Source organism: Sycon ciliatum, chromosome 1 (genome assembly GCF_964019385.1).
Source record: "Sycon ciliatum chromosome 1, ocSycCili1.1, whole genome shotgun sequence".
NCBI classification, from domain to species: Eukaryota; Metazoa; Porifera; class Calcarea; order Leucosolenida; family Sycettidae; genus Sycon; species Sycon ciliatum.
Window position 1 is genome coordinate 90721588 of NC_088643.1, and position 20686 is coordinate 90742273.

General features: G+C 49.1%; 3 protein-coding genes and 1 non-coding gene across 7 annotated transcripts in view; 2 read left to right on the top strand and 2 right to left on the bottom strand.

The window, feature by feature from the left end:
- LOC135806398 (mucin-2-like) overlaps positions 1–799 on the bottom strand; it is a 30305-nt gene extending 29506 nt beyond the window's left edge. Inside the window, exon 1 of one of the 2 annotated variants that reach the window (XM_065320575.1) lies at positions 445–799. In XM_065320575.1, the coding sequence (XP_065176647.1) occupies positions 445–501 (57 nt within the window). In that variant the 5' untranslated portion in view covers positions 502–799. The remainder of the gene's footprint in view (positions 1–444) is intronic. The other variant, XM_065320574.1, reaches the window with a different exon arrangement.
- Positions 800–1470: 671 nt separating this feature from the next.
- Positions 1471–3288, bottom strand: LOC135806400 (glucose-induced degradation protein 8 homolog). Its single transcript, XM_065320577.1, has one exon. The coding sequence runs from the start codon at positions 3104–3106 to the stop codon at positions 2318–2320; it is 789 nt and encodes a 262-aa protein (XP_065176649.1). The 5' UTR covers positions 3107–3288; the 3' UTR covers positions 1471–2317.
- A 7628-nt stretch (positions 3289–10916) lies between these two features.
- Positions 10917–19655, top strand: LOC135806401 (microsomal glutathione S-transferase 2-like). 3 transcript variants are annotated; one of them, XM_065320579.1, is made up of 7 exons: positions 10917–11069; positions 11158–11245; positions 12003–12046; positions 12412–12467; positions 18026–18096; positions 18386–18467; positions 19184–19655. In XM_065320579.1, exons 2-7 carry the CDS (start codon positions 11176–11178, stop codon positions 19326–19328), a joined length of 468 nt encoding a protein of 155 aa, XP_065176651.1. In that variant the 5' UTR covers positions 10917–11069; positions 11158–11175; the 3' UTR covers positions 19329–19655. The 3 variants fall into 3 exon arrangements, with proteins under 3 accessions (XP_065176651.1, XP_065176650.1, XP_065176652.1); XM_065320578.1 differs by having other exon boundaries at positions 10917–11245; XM_065320580.1 differs by lacking the exons at positions 10917–11069; positions 11158–11245; positions 12003–12046 and adding an exon at positions 12113–12289.
- On the top strand, positions 12876–12947 carry Trnat-cgu (transfer RNA threonine (anticodon CGU)). Its single transcript has one exon. It is a non-coding gene; the product is annotated as a tRNA-Thr (tRNA).
- Positions 19656–20686: the final 1031 nt, after the last annotated feature.

Consider the following 20686-nt stretch of genomic DNA (forward strand, 5'->3'; position numbering starts at 1 on the left):
GGAAAAATTGGCAAAGCCATGGCCGTGTGGGCCTCAGTGCGGTTGTCAAGGGGAAAATCCCATGGCTATACGGCACGCCGCGTGCGCAGGTCTTATCTTTGGCGAGAACTCTGAACCCTAGTTGTACGAGTGCATCGCAGCCTGAATTTTCAGACACGCCCATTGGAAAACCGTGCACGGCAAATACAAAAATGCAGTCACTGAGCTGATTATCTTTTTTAATTCCCCTGCCATAAATTCATGGCCAAACATGCGGCCAAGGGAAAACTGACCACGGATGTGAACGGTCGCACTCGGTCCAAAGGTCTGAACTTTTACCTTGTCCCGTGACCTCAGGTTTCCCAATGAGTGTGAATCCCCTATTTAACCCTACTATACAAGTAAGAGAGGAACCGCAGAATAAACGTACACGGAGTCTGACCTGAATTGAACACATTCACATACCTGATTCAACGCAACCGTCACCAGTAGCAACGCCCCGGCAATAATTCTTGGAGTCATTTCGCAGGCGCTAGGCGGGGAAGAAATCACAAGAGAGAAAGACGACGACGACGATGGCAAACGCCGCAAAGCAGATTTTTCAATCTGGAAACAGCTTTCCTCAAGACTGGCGACGAACCCACGAAACGGTAAAACTAACTTTTGACACCATTTATCGAGCGTACTTCTTGTCGGAGATGTATCCAGCGGGTACCAATCAACAACCTGTTGCTGCTACATCAGTACAGTCATGTATTTGGAGTGCTGGTTCTGCGCCACGGTAGCTGTCGCTTGGTCACAAGACCCCATGTAATGGCACTTGTCTTTGTCAGCAGGGTCCAGGCCGTGCGCCAGGCAACCAGGTGAAAACTCGAGAAAGACTGCTATGCCAGTTGTGCGGCATGCCAGACTACATTTTTGTAGTGTGGGCAAAGAACAGGGACAAAGTGTCACTGACTCGCTCAGCTGTCATTTTTAATGACATGCACACGGACAGTCCCATTGCCACAGATCACAGCTCAGACGTCCATGTAGGTCTACATGATTGGAGATGTCACGAGGGATGCACCCTGCCTCCCTGGGCTGGCCTAGGCTATGCCCTACGTGTCTAGATTACAGTCACGGTGTAGTGCATATGGCATGCATACTTACCACTACCAGTGCAGTGTGCATTATAAATACAAGCACTGAACTGAAGCAAGAGACGCCATGCCATGCGATAAGAAATCATGGTCGTTCTGATATAATGTCCTGACACTTCTTCAATTGGTCGGACCTGCCCAGACATACCATTTTGCCACACTTGTCTTTGAAAGGCAATGTTTTCAAATGTCTCACTCAACGATGAAGGACAGCACAGAGTGTCTTCCCTAAAATGGATAACAATTTAGGGGGGGGGGGGGGGGATTTAGGGGCTGAAATTCATTGGCTGGTGCAAGTGATTTTCCTGACACATCACACACCCAGTGACTGAGTCAAAGCAAAAACATATTCACAGTTGCATAGGCACACGTACCGGCCAGCGATGCTGAATTCTTCGGTTGCATGAAGATATGTTACGCAAATGACATCCATGGGCAGGGCATCAAAAATGACATCACAAACTTAGAACAGAAACATAAGAAGAGACAAATCCCACATCAGAGCAGGAAATGCCATGTGCTGCAAACGGGATGAGCAGCAATGAAACTCAAACAACACAAAGCAAAACACTGTACATCGTCCGTTAATTTTCGTGATACTTGTCCGAAGCAAGCATGGCTTTGGTTTGCTTTTAGCTTACAGTTTATATGAAATGTTTAAAAATAGTTTTCAATATATAGCAGCACAATCAGCAAATTCATTTGAATTGAAGGCAACCGGACAATAGGCCTGTTTCAACAAGCATACAAATAGACACTTTGAAGAGTTCAAAAGCAACCCAACATCGTACAGGAATGAGCACACATCCCATGTCGACTAGCACAGCTATACTACACACATTGGCTAGACAACTTGTTCAACATGAACACTGAAGGACGAACATGGCCGAGAAACAAACGTCTACGCAAATGAATGATGTGGGACAGGAGGTAAAAAGCGCGTGCACGAGAAGTGTAGTAGTGACAAGACTCAACTCCGCAAGTAGTGTAGTAGTGACAAGACTCGCCACTGCAAGGCGATGTAGTAGTGACAAGACTCAACACTGCAAGGCGATGTAGTAGTGACATGACTCGACTCTGCAAGGCGATGTAGTAGTGACATGACTCGACTCTGCAAGGCGATGTACACCATGAACACAACCTGTGTTCTGCTTACGACCACACAGCAGAGTAACACGTGTCTACTATTTGCTCACCTACCGAGAAACGCAGAGCTCGCTAAATTCTGTGAACTGCATCTGCCCGAGAGGACTCATGGCGTAGTGCGTCGTTGGATCCACAGTGAGCGACTTCTGGCAAAAGCCAATCATCTGCAGCATTCGCTGCAGACCCGAGCACTCCGGTAAGTCAAAGTGACTCATGATTGCAGAGTTCAGTTCATTACACAAACTCTCTACATGTGCTTTGGTCATCAGATGAGCAAACGGTGAAGACTTTGCCGGTGTGGAGTGAATCATTAATGCCATACTTTCTTCAAGAAGGTTCAGATACTCTTTGTTTTCCTCACCAAATGATGCCAGATCAAGTTGCGCGAATTCAATGGCCTTCACGTAATCGCCACTGCGGATGATCTCAATCAGTTGTTGCCGTTTTAATTTGAAGTAGACATTCGGGAAGGACTCCATAATTCCAGAATCCAGTGCATTCAATAATCTCAGTGCTTCAACAATGTCACCATTGCGCACGGCCATGCAGATTTGGACTCGTTCCTCCAAGTAGCTGCGGCTAACATTGGGAGGTGTGTTCGACTCCCTGCTGAAGGCATCTGCAGCATCTTTGTACCCCTCCATCAGCAAGTAGTTCATTACCAAACTGTTCAACTCCATTTTGTTGTCTTTCATCTTTTCTGTGCCGTATGGTATGCGTAGCCACTCAGGAATTGTTACAATTGCATCACCATCAATCAGTACTCGTGCAGGTTCAAAATAACCGGCATCACCATTCTCCGCAGACCCCGAGGCGCTCTCCATATCCTCGACATCCATGCCACCCAGCTAAGCACGGGCAGCGTTGCAGCTCGTCACCTTGGCTTCAGAGCACGACGCCTAGCCACCTTCACTTGGACTTCCAAAGAAACCCTGCTTGTAACTACACTCATCAACTAGCAACTGCACACATGCTCAGTGCTAGTGGCCAGTGGACTCATACTTGGCAGGCAAAAACTACACACATTACTTGAAAAAAGCTTCAACAAAATAAGTAGTAAGTATAAATTGCTTCGCTGTTCACAAAAATCGCCTTGATGACGTAATCATATGTGGCGGGGCGCGGGCGCGGGGCGCGGGCGCGGGGCGCGGGGATATCCCAGAAAAAAAGGTCAAAATCGTACACCAAATCGCTTGTCGCATCGCATCGCATCGCAAAAGTTGAGCCAAGCTCAACTAACTTCTGCGATGGCCTGCGATGGCCCTGTTGCGGCAGTTGCGTGGGGTCCGCGATAGTGCTGACCCGAATTTGCCAGCTGAATCTCGATATTTTGCGGCATAATTTTGCTCGTGCATCGTCGAAATTTTGCTTTCATTTTGCTAGGCCACTCGATATTTTGCTCCCTTTTTGCTCCAAAATTTGTGTCACGTGTGAGAAAACTGACCGAAAGTGGGTTACGTGTTGGCAAAAATGAGAAAAAGTGAGTCACGTGTTGGTAAAATTGTGCCGAAATGAGTCATGTGCACCGTATATTATGTGTAAAATCTCCCAATTCCCAGCCAACACACCGATATTTTGCTCCATTTTGCCAGCAAATTCCCTTTCAAAATTCTTCGATATTTTGCTAGAAGAATTGCTAGCAAATTCGGGTCAGCACTACAGTGCGTTTTTTTAAAACAGACATTTGTCGATTTTGATTTTTTAGTTTGTTCTCATTCCAAATTTGAATTTATTTCTTCACAGCTGCGTTTGTGTGGGTCTTGGATCGAAGAAAATTAAGTTTGGAAATCGGAATAATAATAATTGTCAAAGTTAGATATTCGGACGGGTTTGGGCTGAAAATCCGGTTTTAAATGGTTTTCAGTGGATTTTGATTTTAAAACGAAAGTTTTAGCCAGGAAAGCTCATCACGTGCATGGTGTCCGCCAGAGTTCGAATCCAGTACAGTTCATCTTGATTCTTTTTTTTCTCTTCTTTTTCGGTACAACGCATGCATGTACATGTACATGACTGTGCAGTTGTGCACTGCTGTCTGCAGTTCTCCTAAACTTTGTAGGAAACCAGTGAGTCGTGGCTTTTCACGACTTACTGTGGCAAACTGTACTGAATAATTGAATTAATTCAAATGCTGTATTGCAATTAGCTCAATAAATCAAAACATCCCAGCATGCATGTAGGAAACTTCCCTCGATCCCTGAAAGAATGCAGTGAAAATTCAAACACCACAACAAATCACAAGGGCAATTCACACAGCACCCATAAAGAGACTAAAAGGAAGCAATACATGAGCGGTTTTACAAACACACAAACACACACAAACACACACACACACACACACACACACACAAACACACAATGCAAATAGGTCACAGTTGTGTCTGGTTCAACATCTGCGAATAGTAGAAGACCAGCGAGCGTCGAAACGGCCCCAATAATTCCGTGTTTTGTGTTGCACTTGTGACGACAGTATTACACAGTGAACAGATGTGCTAGGACAGCCGACGACGTATATCATCGTTGGCGTCGGCTTCGTCGGTCTCCAGTCACGAACACATCGGCGCAGTTTTTCACGAATCCGTCCCGTCCACCAGTATATGCAGAACAATAAAGCGCTTGCCTTTACCTGATGGAGCTTCATTTGGTTGCTTGCCTATACACTCCTGTCACCATTGTCGGACCACCTCCTAGTAACTGTGTGACGCGCATTGACCCACGTGTCATCCAGGTATGTCTCACAGGTAGGGATGCCGCCATGACACAATCCCGTGCCGTTCCATCATCATGTGTGTGATACCTCTGGTCTTGCCACACTGGAATCCCATGGAACGCAACATTTTCCAAGAGCTAGTTTTGCTCATGTCTGGAAAATCGTCGATGCTTTCTATGCAGCGAGCAGGAACTTTGTCCAGTGTTGGGTGCTCCTTCGCAGCATAGAATCCGTAAATTACAGCAAATCCGTCAGGGTTGAGTGGTTTTATGGCACGAGTCTCACATTGGGGATTGTCACTCTCGTTACCTTCATCACTGGAGACAGACAAGGCCAACGCAGCACGCTGATTTTCGCCGTCAGCATCCCTGGTACATCTGTTCATGGTGGAAATGCTGACGCCACACGCAACAGCAGCATGGCGAATGGAATACTCGGGACCAATTCGATGCCCAGCCATTGTTCTCCTCGTCTTCGCAAAAATTGTAAAACAGACACCACCATGTAGATTCTACCATGGCCCGTTCGCGCTTTGTTATATGTGGCATGTCGAGAGAACAAGTTGCCACGAGCGAAAAGACACTCGAGAAAAAGCAAAATAGGGCCACAGAGCATTCAGCAACAAAATGATTCCTCCAGCCACGAGGAGCTAGCTCGAAGGACACTCTGAACAAAATGGCGAAATGCCACGAGTCACACCTGGTTTTCGAATTTCGCGCGCAGATTTTCGTGACGCAACTCGCATGACATTTTCTCAAAAGTGGCCTTGAGTACGTTCTCAAGGATTTCAGAGTCTATTATAAAAAAACGCACTGTAGTCCGCGATGGTTGCGATTTGGGGATTTCCCAGTTTCGCGGCTGTCGCATCGCGTGTCGCATCGCAAAAAAGCTTCTGTGAATCCCGCTTGAGTCTTGATTCTGCAGCTAGCAGGAGATGTTTTTTTTGAATGTTGACGTAGGTACGCGTTTCTCGAGCTCTGTAGTCTTCAGTGGATTTTCCAACTCCAACGTGCCTCTCCTGCAAACCAGCCGATGCAGAGTGCCACTTGTTGCCGGTGCAACGGCAACGGCACCTGTGTTCGGTGCGATTGCACGAAGGAGGGTCGGAAGTGTCGGAATTGTATCCCCTCGAAGAAGAACAAATGCCGGAACGGCTCCCCGACATCCCAACCGTCTTCTCAACCGTCGTCGACGACTACAGCTACCGTACCCGTAGGAACTGCACGAAACTCTGTTCGTGATACGGTAACGGACCACACTGTCAGCACTGACTCAGCAGGACGTCGACAAGCTCCGACAACAGAGCAACCGCAGTTTCCGATACGACACTAGACTTCGTACCCGTACCAAATGTCTCGAATGTGCACAAGCCAGTAGTCACCGAGAGTGCAGCCGCAGTACTCACCACCACCCTACTTGCAGAGTGCAGAGACGGTCGTCACGGACCACCTCGCACAGCCCGGTCGAGCTCGCCTCCCGGTGCCAGTACTAGCAGTAGCACTGTAGTACCCGTACAGGTGCCGAACTCGCCTGACACCAATGGCAGTGCTGATGTCGAACCTGCCAGCCAAGCGCCTGAGCCAGCGGACGCGGAGCGTGCCACCGTGACCGTAGTGGACCTAGTTGACCTACCAGCGAGTGGGGACGTAGATCCACACGATGTCCGACTGCTAGCCACACTCAACATGTCCCAAGCAACAATGGACGTCGCTGATCCTGTTATCCCGGACCTGCCACCCCATCCTCCCCTGCGGGACCCCACACTCGGAATGGGAGATCTGGACGGTCCCACGTTTTCCAACCGGATATCCGAGGCGTACGAGAAGGTAGTTCATTTTGCCCCAAACCTGTTGGACGTACCAATGGGCAGCACGGGCCGAACCTTTATCCGTATGCTGAGTTCACACTTCCACGCCTTTGGTAACAACTCCTCAGGTGCAGCTGACTACGCCCTGAAAACGGCGATGGTAATGCAGCAGTTGCTCCTTCAGAAACCTGGCGGGACCGTAGCGGCAGCAGCTCACAAGGTTTGCATCGAGCGCCGCATTGCCTCGTGGGATTCCGGAGACGTACAGGTGCTACTCCAAGAATCCGTGACTATCCAAGACCAGATCGTCAAGGCCCGCAGGCGAAACGCACGGCACGAGGGACACACGGTCGACCCGGCACGCAGATTTGCGTCTGACATTGAGCGTGGCAGGCTCTCGGCAGCCACTCGTCAACTCTCCCCCGACATGGGTGGTGGAGTTCTTGATCTTGACGACACCATTGGAGAAACGACCGTGCTTGATGTGCTGCGCAGTAAGCACCCACAGGGCGAAGCAGTCACAGCAGCGGCTCTCCTCCCAGGGCAACCCCCAGCACAGCCCCACCCAGTGCTCTTCACCAAGCTGGACAGGACCGCTGTGCGCCAAGCTGCACTGCATACCACCGGTTCTGCAGGGCCGTCTGGGATGGACGCAGATGGCTGGAGGCGTATGTGCACAGCGTTTGGGGACATTTCAGACGACCTATGTGATGCTCTCGCCAGCTGTGCCCGGCGAATCGCCACTCAGTACGTCAACCCAGCATCGATGGAAGCCTACACGGCATGCCGGCTTATCCCTCTAGATAAGAAACCGGGTGTGCGCCCAATAGGCATCGGCGAAACCGTCCGTCGTATCATCGGCAAGGCTATTCTGAGCGTGGCGGGGGACTCTGTTCGTGAGGCGACAGGGTCACTGCAGATGTGCGGAGGCCAGGAATGTGGCATTGAGGCGGCCATTCACGCCATGCACGACACGTTCCATGAAGAAGACGTTGACGCTGTGCTTATGGCGGATGCATCCAATGCGTTCAATCGCCTTAACAGAGAAGCATGTATGCGCAACGTAGCGCACCTCTGTCCAGCCATCACACCCGCTATCGTAAACTGCTACCGTCAGCCGGCCCGCCTATTCGTGGACGGGGAGTGCCTCCTATCGCGAGAAGGCACAACGCAGGGAGATCCTCTTGCTATGCCGATGTACGCTTTGGGGGTACTCCCCCTGGTGCGCAGAGTGGCAACCCCAGGAACACGCCAGAGCTGGTATGCGGATGACTCGTCCGCGGGTGGCGGGCTCAACCCTCTCCGCCAGTGGTGGGACCGACTCGTCGGGGATGGGCCGGCGTTCGGGTATTTCATTAACCCCAGCAAGTCCGTCCTCGTCGTCAAGCGGGACAAGCTAGAGGCAGCCGAGACCATCTTCGCCGGCACGGGTGTGTCTATCACCACTGACGGGTGCCGTCACCTTGGATCAGCCATCGGAACTGATCAGTTTGTGCAGGATTTTGTGGCTTCCAAGGTGGCCACCTGGTCGCAGGAGCTGTGCAAGCTGACAGATTTCGCCCGGTCACAGCCTCAAGCAGCTTACTCTGCACTGGTGAACAGCCTCCAACACCGGTGGTCCTTCCTGTGTCGGGTTCTCGATGGTGCTGCAGAACAGCTGGCACCCCTGGAGGACATCATCCACCGCCGCCTAATCCCTGCCATTAGTGGACGGACGGCGCCCAGTGAAGCTGAACGCATTTTGCTCACTTTCCCCTGCCGGCATGGAGGCCTCGGCGTGGCCAACCCTGCCACTTTTGGCTCACAGTACGGCACCTCCAGGCTAATCACCACTGCGCTGTACGACAAGATCATGGCGCAAGAAGAGCACCTCGATGATGCTCTTGCCTGTGTCCGCAGGGCCAAGAGTCAGGCTCGCTCTGAGGCCAGAAAGGCAATGAAGATAGCTGCCGATACGTTCCGCACCGAACACAGCGAACTCGATCTCGCTATCAGTCTGGCAGAGGAGAAGGGAGCTTCAAGCTGGCTTACCTGCCGACCCATCGCTCGCCATGGCTTCGCTTTGTCGAAGGGGGAATTCCGGGATGGCCTCTGCCTCCGTTACGGTTGGACGCCTTCTCGCCTGCCCACCACCTGTGTTTGCGAGAAGGCATTCACCACTGCTCACGCCTTGTCCTGTCCTTTCGGTGGGTTCCCCTCGATCCGCCACAACGAGGTGCGCGACATACTGGCAAGCTCATTAAAGGGTGTCGCCCACAACGTCGCAGTGGAGCCACATCTCCAACCCCTGACTGGGGAGCAGTTTCAGCTCCGGTCAGCATCAACCGAGGATCAAGCTCGTTTGGATGTGGTGGCCAGTGGAGTTTGGGGGGGTCGGTTCGAACGCACTTTTATTGATGTACGGGTGTTCAACCCTTATGCGTCTTCGAACCGCACCTCCTCTCTCTCTGGCTGCTACCGGCACCATGAGCAAGAGAAACGGCGTCGATATGATCGGAGAGTCCGAGAAGTGGAGCGATCCACTTTTCTCCCCTTTGTGCTCTCTTCCACCGGAGGATGCGGCAAGGGTGCCGCTGCACTGGTGAGCCGGATTGCACATCTCCAGTCGCTACGTGGGAGGGAGGCGTATTCTGTGCTAATTGCCCACCTCCGCTGCAGGCTGTCTTTCGCCCTGCTGCGTTCGAGTGTCATGTGTCTGCGTGGGGCTCGCCGAGTTTGGCAGCCTCCAATGGATGGCTGTGCCTCCCTGGCTGTCGTGGAGGCTAGGGTGTCCCGTTGAGCCTTGCCCCGTGATTGTGCGGACTATGCTATGCTTCTCTTGCTGTCTGATCACATGCGACGTCATCATTATGTGATTTGTTTTCAATCCTTCCGCCATGGCAAATTGTGTTTTGTTCGCCCGTAAAAGAGGCTTTTAGTACAGTGTAAAAAAAAAAAAAAAAAAATTCTGCAGCTAGCTGCTGATCAGGGAGTCGTAAATTAATTACTGTAAAAATAGAGAAAAAAGTACCGGTACCGTACTACCGCAGTAACCCCACCTCCAGCCCGTCACCGGAGAGGCCTTCCGCCATCGCACAGCTGTCACGGAGGAGCAAGCTCGGCTGGACGTTGCGGCTAGTGGTGTGTGGGGTGGCCGATTCGAGCGCATCTTTATTGATGTACGGGTGTTCAACCCTTTTGCGTCTTCGAATCGTGCCACCTCCCTCGCTGCTAGCTACAGACGCCATGAACAGGAAAAGCGCCGGAAGTACGAGGAGCGAGTACGTGAAGTTGAGCATGCCTCCTTCGTGCCCGTTGTGCTCTCTGCCTCTGGTGGCTATGGCAAGCATGCCAATGCTCTTTTCACGCGGATCGCCTCTCTCCTGGCTGAGAAGAGTAAGGAGCCATACGGGCAGGTTATCTCCTTGCTGCGCTGCCGCCTTGGGTTTGCCCTGGTGCGTTGTGGTGCTATGTGCCTGCGTGGCTCAAGGAGCATGTTTGCTCCTGCCATGCCTGAGTCCCCTGCTGTGCTAGTGGCGGCGGAGGCACGCATCCAGTGAACCTGCACAGTGCAGTGATCCTACTGAGTGACAGACTCTGTAAATACTGTATATGATGATTCGTTTTTATATTATGTGTTGATTCTTCACAAAATGTGTTATTTTGCCCGTACAAGAGGCTCAGTTTTCCGTGTGAAAAAAAAAAAAAACCGCAGTACCGGTACTACAGTCCATTCAGAAAAAAATGAACTTCTAGCTTTTGGCCATAAATGGGTCAAACGTTGAGTTTTTTTAGAATTTTTTCTGCAATCCCTTATGGAATCCTCTTCCAATATTATTATGTTTCTGAAGTTTTTTTGTCCAAAAAGCAAGCCATAGCAAGAATAGGATTTCGGCCAGGTTTTGCCCCAAAAGCACTGAATTGGGAAAAACCATCAAAATCCAGGCCGTTTGACCCCGCCTGCTACAGTGCATTCTGCGGTTCGAACCCCAGTTCAGGCACCCTTTTTGGACCCTTTTTCAAATTTCAAAGTTCGCAGCACTGCACTGTGTACGATGAAATCACGAAAAATCGCCAAATACGGGAGCTCGCCAGAGCCAGGACCCATCTTTTTATGAATGGACTGTAGTAGTAGTACTCAGACAGTAGGCGGTAGTACTACGTCAGCGCAGTTATTTCCCTCAGTTTTGTTTGCTCAACTATTAAATCTCTTGTTGCCGGTACATTAGACTCGACCTGGAAAGACATAAAAGCAGTGTCCACGGTCGTAAGCCAGACAAATAATTCCTGCAGTCAACACTACAAAATAGGTAGTAGTAGTAGTAGTAGTAGTAGTAGTAGTAGTAGTAGAATTTATTATTTTGATAGGGAAGGCCCTACAGACGTTGCCGTCTTACGGTACTGTGACGCAAGAAATGGCACCGCTAACTCCGGAAGACTTCATTGGTCCGGCTATTGTAACCATGGCTGCAGCCCTTCAGTTTGGTAGGTTCAACAATAGTGAATTCTAGTACGTCATAGATTCATTAGTTGAGGGAATAGCGTACTGGCCCTACTGGGGCAATACTGGCATCGATATCTTCCCTCACGGCTGACTCAGTTCGGGCAGATATTGGCCAATATTGCCCTGGTACGAACGAGGTCAAGAACTTATGCCGGTACCAAGAGTACTAGTATTATAACCCCCCAAGAGAGTGTGCAACTCTGCAAGTCTGCATATGGGGTCTCCGACGGCGAAAACTCACATCACGTCACACAGTGTCTCAGGCACATTCGTACTACGTACAAACGAAGGATAGCGTGCGCGCAATCCGAACATCCTGCTGTATTGCATACGTGCAGTGAGTTTCTGTCACATTGAGTGCTTTTTTATTACTCCGCTGCTTGCTAAAAACGGGCTGGAAATGTGAACTGCGACACTGCACCATGTGATGTGAGTTTTCGGCGTTGGCGTGCCCCATACTGAAAAAGGGAATCAGGAGGTGCATACTCTTGGGGGGTTATATACTCTTGCCGGTACATGTAGTGTGATCCACCGGACATTGAGCACTTTAGTTGGCTGTGCAGCCAAAGGATACAACATTCTCCTCTATTCTTCCTATCTTCGCCCTCTTTTTGACTATGCTGACGTTTCTTGGGCTGGCTTATCAGCAACAAACGAAACACGCTGGAAATGCATTTTTTTTAAGATCATACCTAGAATTGAAAATGATAATGTTATGGCCTATATTATGTGCTGCAGGCAAGATGGCGTCCGCTTGTGGAAAAGCCCGTCACACCCATAAGGTAAAACCGTGAAGGTATTCTTTGAACAGTCACGGCTCATCTACAGCACTAGAACATAGGATCTGAGTATTGTATGCCCTGTGCTGATGTTGAATGACCACTGTTGCAATAGGAAGCCCGTCTCTCTTGCTGTGTTCAGGACTCTAGTCATTATCAGGCCGCAAGTTGCGCCATTGAAATGCAGGGTGGATTTAATATGACATGGATGGCAAGCGGCAAGTGGCTCGGAATGACATAGAAAATGTACGTCATCGGCTTGAACACAGGGAACACACTAATGAACAAAGTCCGGTATTTGTCCGGACTCTGAGTTTCAGGTATCATGATGTTGGAGTGTCTACTTTTCTGTGCACTGCTTGGTATAGATTACACCACCTCGAATGGATGGGCCTGACGAATTTAACCGTGTGATGCGAGCATAGTAAGTCCAGTGCTCAGCTGAATGCTGATACTGACGCATTGCCTTTTGATTCGAGAATCACTCAAATATAATTTGAGTGAACGAATGATGTCGAATGGCATCCTCTGCTGAGGCCGGGTGACTGGTGTTATACAGGTGCACGTGGCCTGTGTCATTTATGGTGTAAAATGACCTGGTCAACCCTGGTCGAAACGTGATGCACCATGTAAATGCTCCAGTCAATCTGTGTTCACGGCGGACTAAAACTCCACCCGGGTCGAACTCCACCAGGGTTAAAAGCGCTCATGCAAACACAGCTTTACAAATCTGTTGCACAATGAGCCAGAAAAATTCAAAAAAAGTATTCTGTAAACCTTGGGTTGTGTTTGATCCTGAACTTAGTGTTTCTGTATGCTCCACTCACACCAAGGCTCAATGGCCAAGTGGTAAGGCGTCGGTCTCGTAAACCGAAGATCGAGGGTTCAATTCCCTCTTGAGCCTTTTTTTATTAATTTTTTATTTTTTGCACACTAGCCGTTGCATGCTCCTTGGTCAAAATGGCGGTAGTCGTTCGTAACACACCATGCGCAATGTCATCATGAATCATGATTCGTTCCTGTGCAGGTTACTGGATGACAAATGGTGGCATGGGTGCTCAACAGAACTACAAGTAGATTTGTACCCGCTCCGCTTCGCCCCTGATTTCTGTGTCTGTTTCACCTGCATGCCGTCGTGTAGTCTGTAGCTCAGTGTGTTGTGTGCGGGTCCTTCTTATTATTATTATTTTTTTACTGTTAGAGACTTTTATTACAAAGCACGAAGAAGTGTAAAAACAACAGAAAAATGATAAAGCACCCATTTTGAAAATCCAGGGGATGGCCCACGCCTGGTACTGCCACTGCATTATAAATCATACGTAATGACTGATAAAAGGTGTGAAGCAAACTAATAACAAAAGTGTAAATGAAAATTGCTGTTAGACCACACGAATGCCAAGTCACACTGCAAGAGCTAGTGCCCTGGAATCACTGCCTCCGCAGCAACAAGAGAAGCAGGGGTGGTGGAGTCGACGGAGACCTTGAGGCTGCGGGATCCACGGAGACACATGACGCTCGCCCGGAGGAGCGCAAAGCTTAGGCGGCAGCGGACCCATGCAATCACCACACTGTACGGCTCCTTGCTCTTCTCTGCTAGCAGGCACGCAATACGCTTATACAAAGCTGTACAGTGGCGACTCATTCCACCTGTTGTGGCAAACACAGCTGGCACAAATGAAGCATGTTCCACGTCGCGGATACGCTGCTCGTACGCCCGGCGTTTCTCCTTCTCCTGCCGAGTGTAGGTTGAGGCCAGTGAGGTGGCCCGGTTTGAGGACGCATACGGGTTAAACACCCTGACATCAACGAAAGTGCGCTCAAACCGGCCACCCCAAAGGCCACTGGCAGCTACATCCAGACGAGCCTGCTCTTCCACAATAGCTGAGCGATAGCGAAACTGCTCTCCTGTGACAGGCTGGAGGTGAGGTTCCACGGCGACATTGTGGGCAACCTTCTTCAGCAGACTTGCCGTGATGTCACGCACTTCGTTGTGACGGATGGATGGAAATCCACCCGTCGGACAGGAAAGTGCATGGCAGGTAGTGAACCTGGCACCACAGGAGCAATCTGACGGCAGACGGTCTGGCAACCAATTGTACCGGAGGTACACCCCGTCGCGGAATTCACCCTTACTGAGAGAGAAGCCATGACGTGCAAGGGGCCTACAGGTCAGCCAACTTGAAGCACCCTTCTCAGAGGCAAGTTGGATAACACGCTGCTGGTCGGCATCAAGGGTAGCAGTAATCATCGTGACTTCAGCCCGCAGTGCATCCCGAGATTGGGAGGTGGCAAGACGCTTCTGGGTGCGGATGGACACCAGTGCATCACCCAGAGATGGGTCCTGGCGGAGAATCCGTTGCACTAGAGAATCGGTTATGGCAAGGGACGACTGATGCTGCACAGCCATAGAGCTGGGGACGACGAGGCCCAGACCACCAAAACGGCAGGGCAAAGCGCGCAGAGTGCGTTCCATGTTACTCACCGGACGACTCAACAGAGCCGGGAGGAACTTACTAGTGACTAAGGAATCCAATTCTTCCAGAGCCACAGCCAGCTGAGGTGTCGTGCGGCAGAGGAAAGCCCATTTGCTCTTGAACCCGTGGACGAAGGCAGAATAAGCTGCTTGAGGCTGGGTCAGAGCAATCTCGGATAGCTTCGTGAGCTGATCGCACCAGGAGCGTGCCGCTTCCTCAATGTACTGGGTGATGAATTCAGGGGAGCCAATGGCTGACCCCAGATATCGGACGCCATCAGATCGGATCTGAACGCCAGTCGACTGGAAAACTCGGCGTGCCTCATCCAGGAACTCTGGCTTGACGAGAAGGATAGACTTTGCTGGATTGGGGAAGTACCCAAAAGAGGGCCCTTTCTCGGCAAGGCTATCCCACCATTGGCGAATAGGCCTCACCTTGCCACCAGCCGCAGAGTCGTCAGCATACCAGGCTTGGGTTGAACCCTCGGATGCCACTTCCTGCAAAAGAGGAAGGGTGGCAATAGCGTACAGCGGCATCGCTATTGGATCACCCTGGGTGGTACCTTCACTGGAGAGCATAGACTCACCACCTACATATAGGGTGGCTGAGTGGCGGTAACAATTGATGGCGATTGGGGCCAACGCTGGGCAGAGGTGCTGTACATTGCGGAGGCACACTTCCCTGTTGATGCTATTGAAGGCAGTGGTTGCATCCGCAAGGAGAACACACTCAGACTCGCTGCTGTTGAAGACTTGTCGCATGGCGTGAACTGCGGCCTCGATCCCGCATTCCTGCCCAGCACACAACTGAAGACTTCCCGCGGCCTTTTGGACGTCTCCGCCAATGACAGCAAGGATGGCTTTTCCAATTATGCGACGAAGGACCTCACCTATGCCAATGGGCCGCACACCAGGCTGTTTGTCCAGAGGGATGAGGCGACAGGCTACATAGGCGTTGAGACATGCCGGATCCACATAAGTTGTAGCGAGCCGCTGGGCACAAGCCATGATAGCGTCGCATAGGGTGTCAGAGGCATCTTTGAAGGAGGTGCACATGTGTCGCCAGCAATCGGCATCGACTCCTGAGGGGCCAGCAGCTCCACGGGTGTGTAAAGCCGCTTTGCGGACTGTCTCACGTGTTTATTGAAGCAAACCGCACTGGGTGAGGAGGAGTTGGCAGCGGGTCTGCGATGATTGCACTGGCTTGAAGCGGGGCTGCTGCAGGGTGTTTGCTGGCTAGGATGTCCCGCACAGGCTGGTCGTTGATGCGCTCGTCCAAGTGAAGTACACCTCCGCCAGTGCCCTCATCTAACAGACGCAGAGCATCGCGCAGTTTGCCGTTGGTGATTTTCTGCGAAAATAGCTGAGCAGTACTTTGGCTTCCGTGGGCACTGCGTGTTTTACCATCCTCCATCTGGCTCTGGATTGTACGGCATTCGTGAAGGAGGCTCTCGATATCACCATTCTGCCACAAGTCCATCCGCCGCTGTAAGCATTCTCCAAATGAGGCGCTTTGGGCTATGTGGGTCCTTCTTATGAGACAGACGCCGCAGCAAATGGTGGTACAGTGAGTATCGTTTATAAAGTGACCGGGTGTAACGATATACCGGCTATAATGATCGAACTCGCCAAAATCAAAATCAAATCACAAAAAATACAGCTAAAATATCACTATACACACTATTATCGCCTATACCGATATATCGCTTATTGTGATGGGCTTCAGGAAGCAAACCATATCAAATGCACAGGAAAATATCGTATATACCGTAAAGTACCGCCAGAGCGCCCCGTCTCGCGAGAGCGCCCCACCTTGATTTTACAGCCAGAGAAAGGAAAATCGTATGGCAGAGTGCAACGAAGTGTGTACGATGTGAGAATCATAGTGTACTAAGGTCACACTTGGCAGGTTTTTGTGTGGAGCTTGTGTCCTCTTGAAGGTACGGATTGACTGCAAAACGTGCAATATGTGTACAAGGTTCATGTCGTATGACCTACAGACAGCAGACCACCTCCACAATACGACCACGAAAGGATGAGATGGTGGGGCGCTCTGGCGGTACTTTACGGTACTGATCAAGAGTGATGATCACAAAACAATTGTTCTTCAAATTTAGTTTATTTCTTCCAAAACTGATCCAGTTTTGCCTGGATGCATCTGGCAGCAGACGTGATTGAGAGAAAATTCTTCCCTGTATGCTGTAAGCAGCCACATGTACACGTGGCTGCTTTTCATGCTTTTTCGAGCGTGTACGCATCATTTCATGCACAGTCATGTGCCATGTGTCAGTCATACATGCAAATCGGCTATCTCTTAATTTGCTGGCCGAAAATCCCATATATAGGATTTGAAAATGTGTGCCTTTTATGCCGTTGTTATTGGTCATCACGACCAATAATAATGACATACTGGTTTTCATGGAAGTTGTAAATATGTTTGAGGCATGAATGTTTACATTTTAGATTCATAGGGCGATAATATTTCTTATGAATACCCATTTTCAGCAATAATTGGAAATTTGAGCATAATTGTTCAGCTGCTGTCATGGAAAGGACTGAAGCAGTGAATGTGCAGAAGAACATTGCAGGTGTGGCACGGGGTGGTTTCATGACGACATATCGCACATGCCGTCATGAAACTACCAGTTTTAAGGATAAAACAAGGTCCAATAAAATCTCAAATCCTATATATAGGATTCGAAAAATAGGGCACAGGCCTTAGTAATATTGAGCAAGGAGATGAGCCTGAGATGTTAGTGTTTGAAAAAATTATCTTATTCAACTCTCGATATCTACTAAGACCTAGCAAGGAAGAATTGGTCACATACTTTTTGCTTTTCTCGTGCCACACCCATTTTGAGTTGAAAAATATGACCAAAATCCTATATATAGGATTTAGCAAATTAAGAGATAGTGATGCACCGGATATAGTGATAAATTATCGAAAATCAAAGGGGCACGTTATATCCACAATTTACTGTATTGACTGGGAATTACTTGAAGTAACCAGCGACGGCCTCCTCATGAAGTAATGTGCATTACGCACCCAGGCTGCCTGGTCCAGCCGCCCTCGGAGTAAGAGCAGGGCAGTTTTGTGCACACTTCAATATGGCAACGTTGGAATGGGCTGCGTTGAGGGGTTAGCAGGTCTAGGCTGCGACAGCTATTCAGCGGCGAGTTGTAGACACCACAGATCACTTAAAAAATACAAGGGTCTCCCTAGTTACTACAACTGCCTCGTACGCATGCAGCACTTTGAAGGTTTTTGTGCTTTCTAGTTTGGGGGAGTGCATTCATGTAGAATGAATTCGCGGTTTTAGAGTACGCTGGACCTAAACGTCAGCTTTGAAATGTCATGTCATTAAGCTGGAGAATTTTCTTGGTTTGTTGTTTTATTCCTGACTCGAATGTTTGAAATGGTTTATGTGTGCATGTCCATGTGTGTGTGTGTGGGCATGTTTGTGGATGTATGTATGTGTCCGTCTGTCTGTCTGTGTGTGTGTGTATAGCATGAATTGTGTTGAGTTCCTCCCACTGTTCTTGTCCTGCATCTGGGTCAATAGTCTATTTTGCCATCAAGGTAAGTGAAAGAAGAAAGTGTGTGTGTGCGTGTGAGAGAGATATGGGAGGGGAGTGAAGAAAGAGACCATGCTGCGAGAAAACAATTTGATTCTCGTTTTATTACGTTATTCTACAAGTCTAGGAAGCTAGCGAGTAAAGGCTTCTTTTAATGTTGTTTATGGTTGTCTGCTGTGTATGAAATTAAGCACCACTTGTTTGGAATCTTATTTTGATATCATTTTTGAGAGTTAGTTTATGGTTGTTTACATTGCTGCACTTGTGTTGTGTACACGACGTATTGCGTACAGCTATCTCGCTTGTCCTTGGCCTGCTCTATGTCTACACGCGCCATCAATATTTCTTAGAATACTGCAAAGCTGCCAAGGCCAGGTAAGGATCATTGTCTAAAATAACGTTATGTTTGTGCAGACACAGCTTGCACTTTGTTCCTGCCTAAACGCACCAGTCACCTCTTGTCTGTAAAAAGTTTGCTTGACGCCAAAAAAGTTTTGTTCTTGTTGTCGTCGTTGTTGTGTACATGCATGTTTTCGGCTCCGGATGACTGTATTCATAGGGTGCTACATCGTACCTTATAATTTTGTTCGAGTGTTCATGGTGAACCTGTTTGTGGTGTTGGTGCCATTGGCATAGTACCAGTTACTGGAAGAATGTTATACTATCCCCGGGGAAAATTGCGGAAAAATCGCAAAAAAACGCGGGGGGGGGGAAACGCGGCATAATATGGCATAATTTGCGGTGAATAATATTGATGTGCGGCAATTTTCAGTGAGTATGTAGTGAAATCAATCAGTTACAAGTCTCTGGAGTCTCGTCATATTTGCACTCGTCATATTTGAGTAAAAAGCCGCCACGATGAGATGTTGCTGACCGAACAACAGTGCACTGTGTGTACGTGTAGTGCAACAAAAAAGTTCAAAAAACGCGGGAAAATCGCGGAAAACGTGGTCTTTTAAAAAATCGCAAAAAACGCGGAAAAAAACGCGGCCGCGGAATCGCAATTTTCCCCGGGGACAGGTTATCCGTGCCGTTGGCATATCCCAGTTACAGGAAGATTGCCATGTGTGCCATTGGTTTGCCTATTCCAGAGAAGCTCCATTTCGCCAGAGCATTCTCATAACACGTGTTTTGGCATACTCCGCTATGGCTGGTATTGCACTGACGGCAGTCAAGGCGTTTGCCGGATTGGACATTGCACAGCTTGTCACCGAACGTGTGCGCTCGCTAATGTAGGAATGTGAGTGGATGACGCAACGTGTGATATTTTTCCACTGCGTTCCTGTTGTTGATTACATACTGTACATGTAAAGTATACAATTCTGTTAAAAACACGTCGGCTACGCGGCTAGAAGTTGTGCGGTCTGGTGTGCTTTCATTGCAAACCTTATTTTATAGTTATTATGTTTAATGTACTGCATGGCATGCAGAGCTCCAAATTAACGCTCTTTTGACAGGTAGAAGGTTTTCTTTGTCCTAGCCTTCACCGATTTCTCTGTTGAATTTCTGATTATGACTAGCTTCAGAATCATTGCAAGAACTGATACCACTTCTCAGCTTCAATTTATTTGTCTGTGCATGAATACCGTGGGCCAACCACCATACCTCTAATGAAATCACTGCTGGACGTATGAGGAATCTCGAGGGAACACTAGCAGCTAGGGTTCTAGCTAGTGGAAATCTGCAGAAGGATCAGCTAGGTAAAGACTGAGTAGAAGTGTGTAAGGCCACACGTTTTTATTTCTATGTTTCTCGTCACCTGAAAATCTAAAAACGTATGCGAGAGGTGGAAAAAAAATGACCGTAAAATAAAAAAAGTATAATTATTAGACCTTTGTTCACACTAAAATCCACCAATACACCATGCAAAATAGCATCCATAGTTAGCAACTAGTAGGTGGTAGGAGCTTCTGTCACAATCTGTGCATGTGCCGCTAGATTGCGCACAAAAATGCCGTCCCTGCATCATGTGTCACGCTGGCCAGGCCACATTATGTACATGTGCATGAGTGTGCTGGCCCCCACATGCACAGTCACTGCAGCACAGTTTTTTTCTTTTTTTCTTCCAGACTCCTAAATCATATGCGCGCGGGTGACGAGAAACATAGAAATAAAAACGCGTGGCCTAACATGCCTTTAAATTCACAGTGTACGCTGGGATGCAGAGTACTTCATACTGTTAGTGTAGTAGTATTTTTGAACACTAACTCTGCATGTGCAGTGAAGCCGAGACCCTAGGTCGGTGGAGCACATCAGACCCCGTCACCACGTCCACAATGCATGCCTGCGATGCGGCTGCACCGCTGCTTTGCATGTCATGATTGGAAGCTGTGGCCTTGGTAAAAAAACAAAAAAAAACAACAACATACTAGTATGCTCATGGTCCAGCCCGGATATGATATCCAGCACCTAGTACCTCGGCAGCGCATCGAGTGCAGCTTGTTATAATATTATGGCCTATGCCACATGCATGCAGGCGTTGCACAGCCACTGGCGTTTCACTCAGTTCTACATTCTGCCGAGGAGGAGTGTGGCTGTAGTTCCAAGGAGGGTACTGCACACTTTACTACCCTCCTTTGGCTAGAATCTTGACT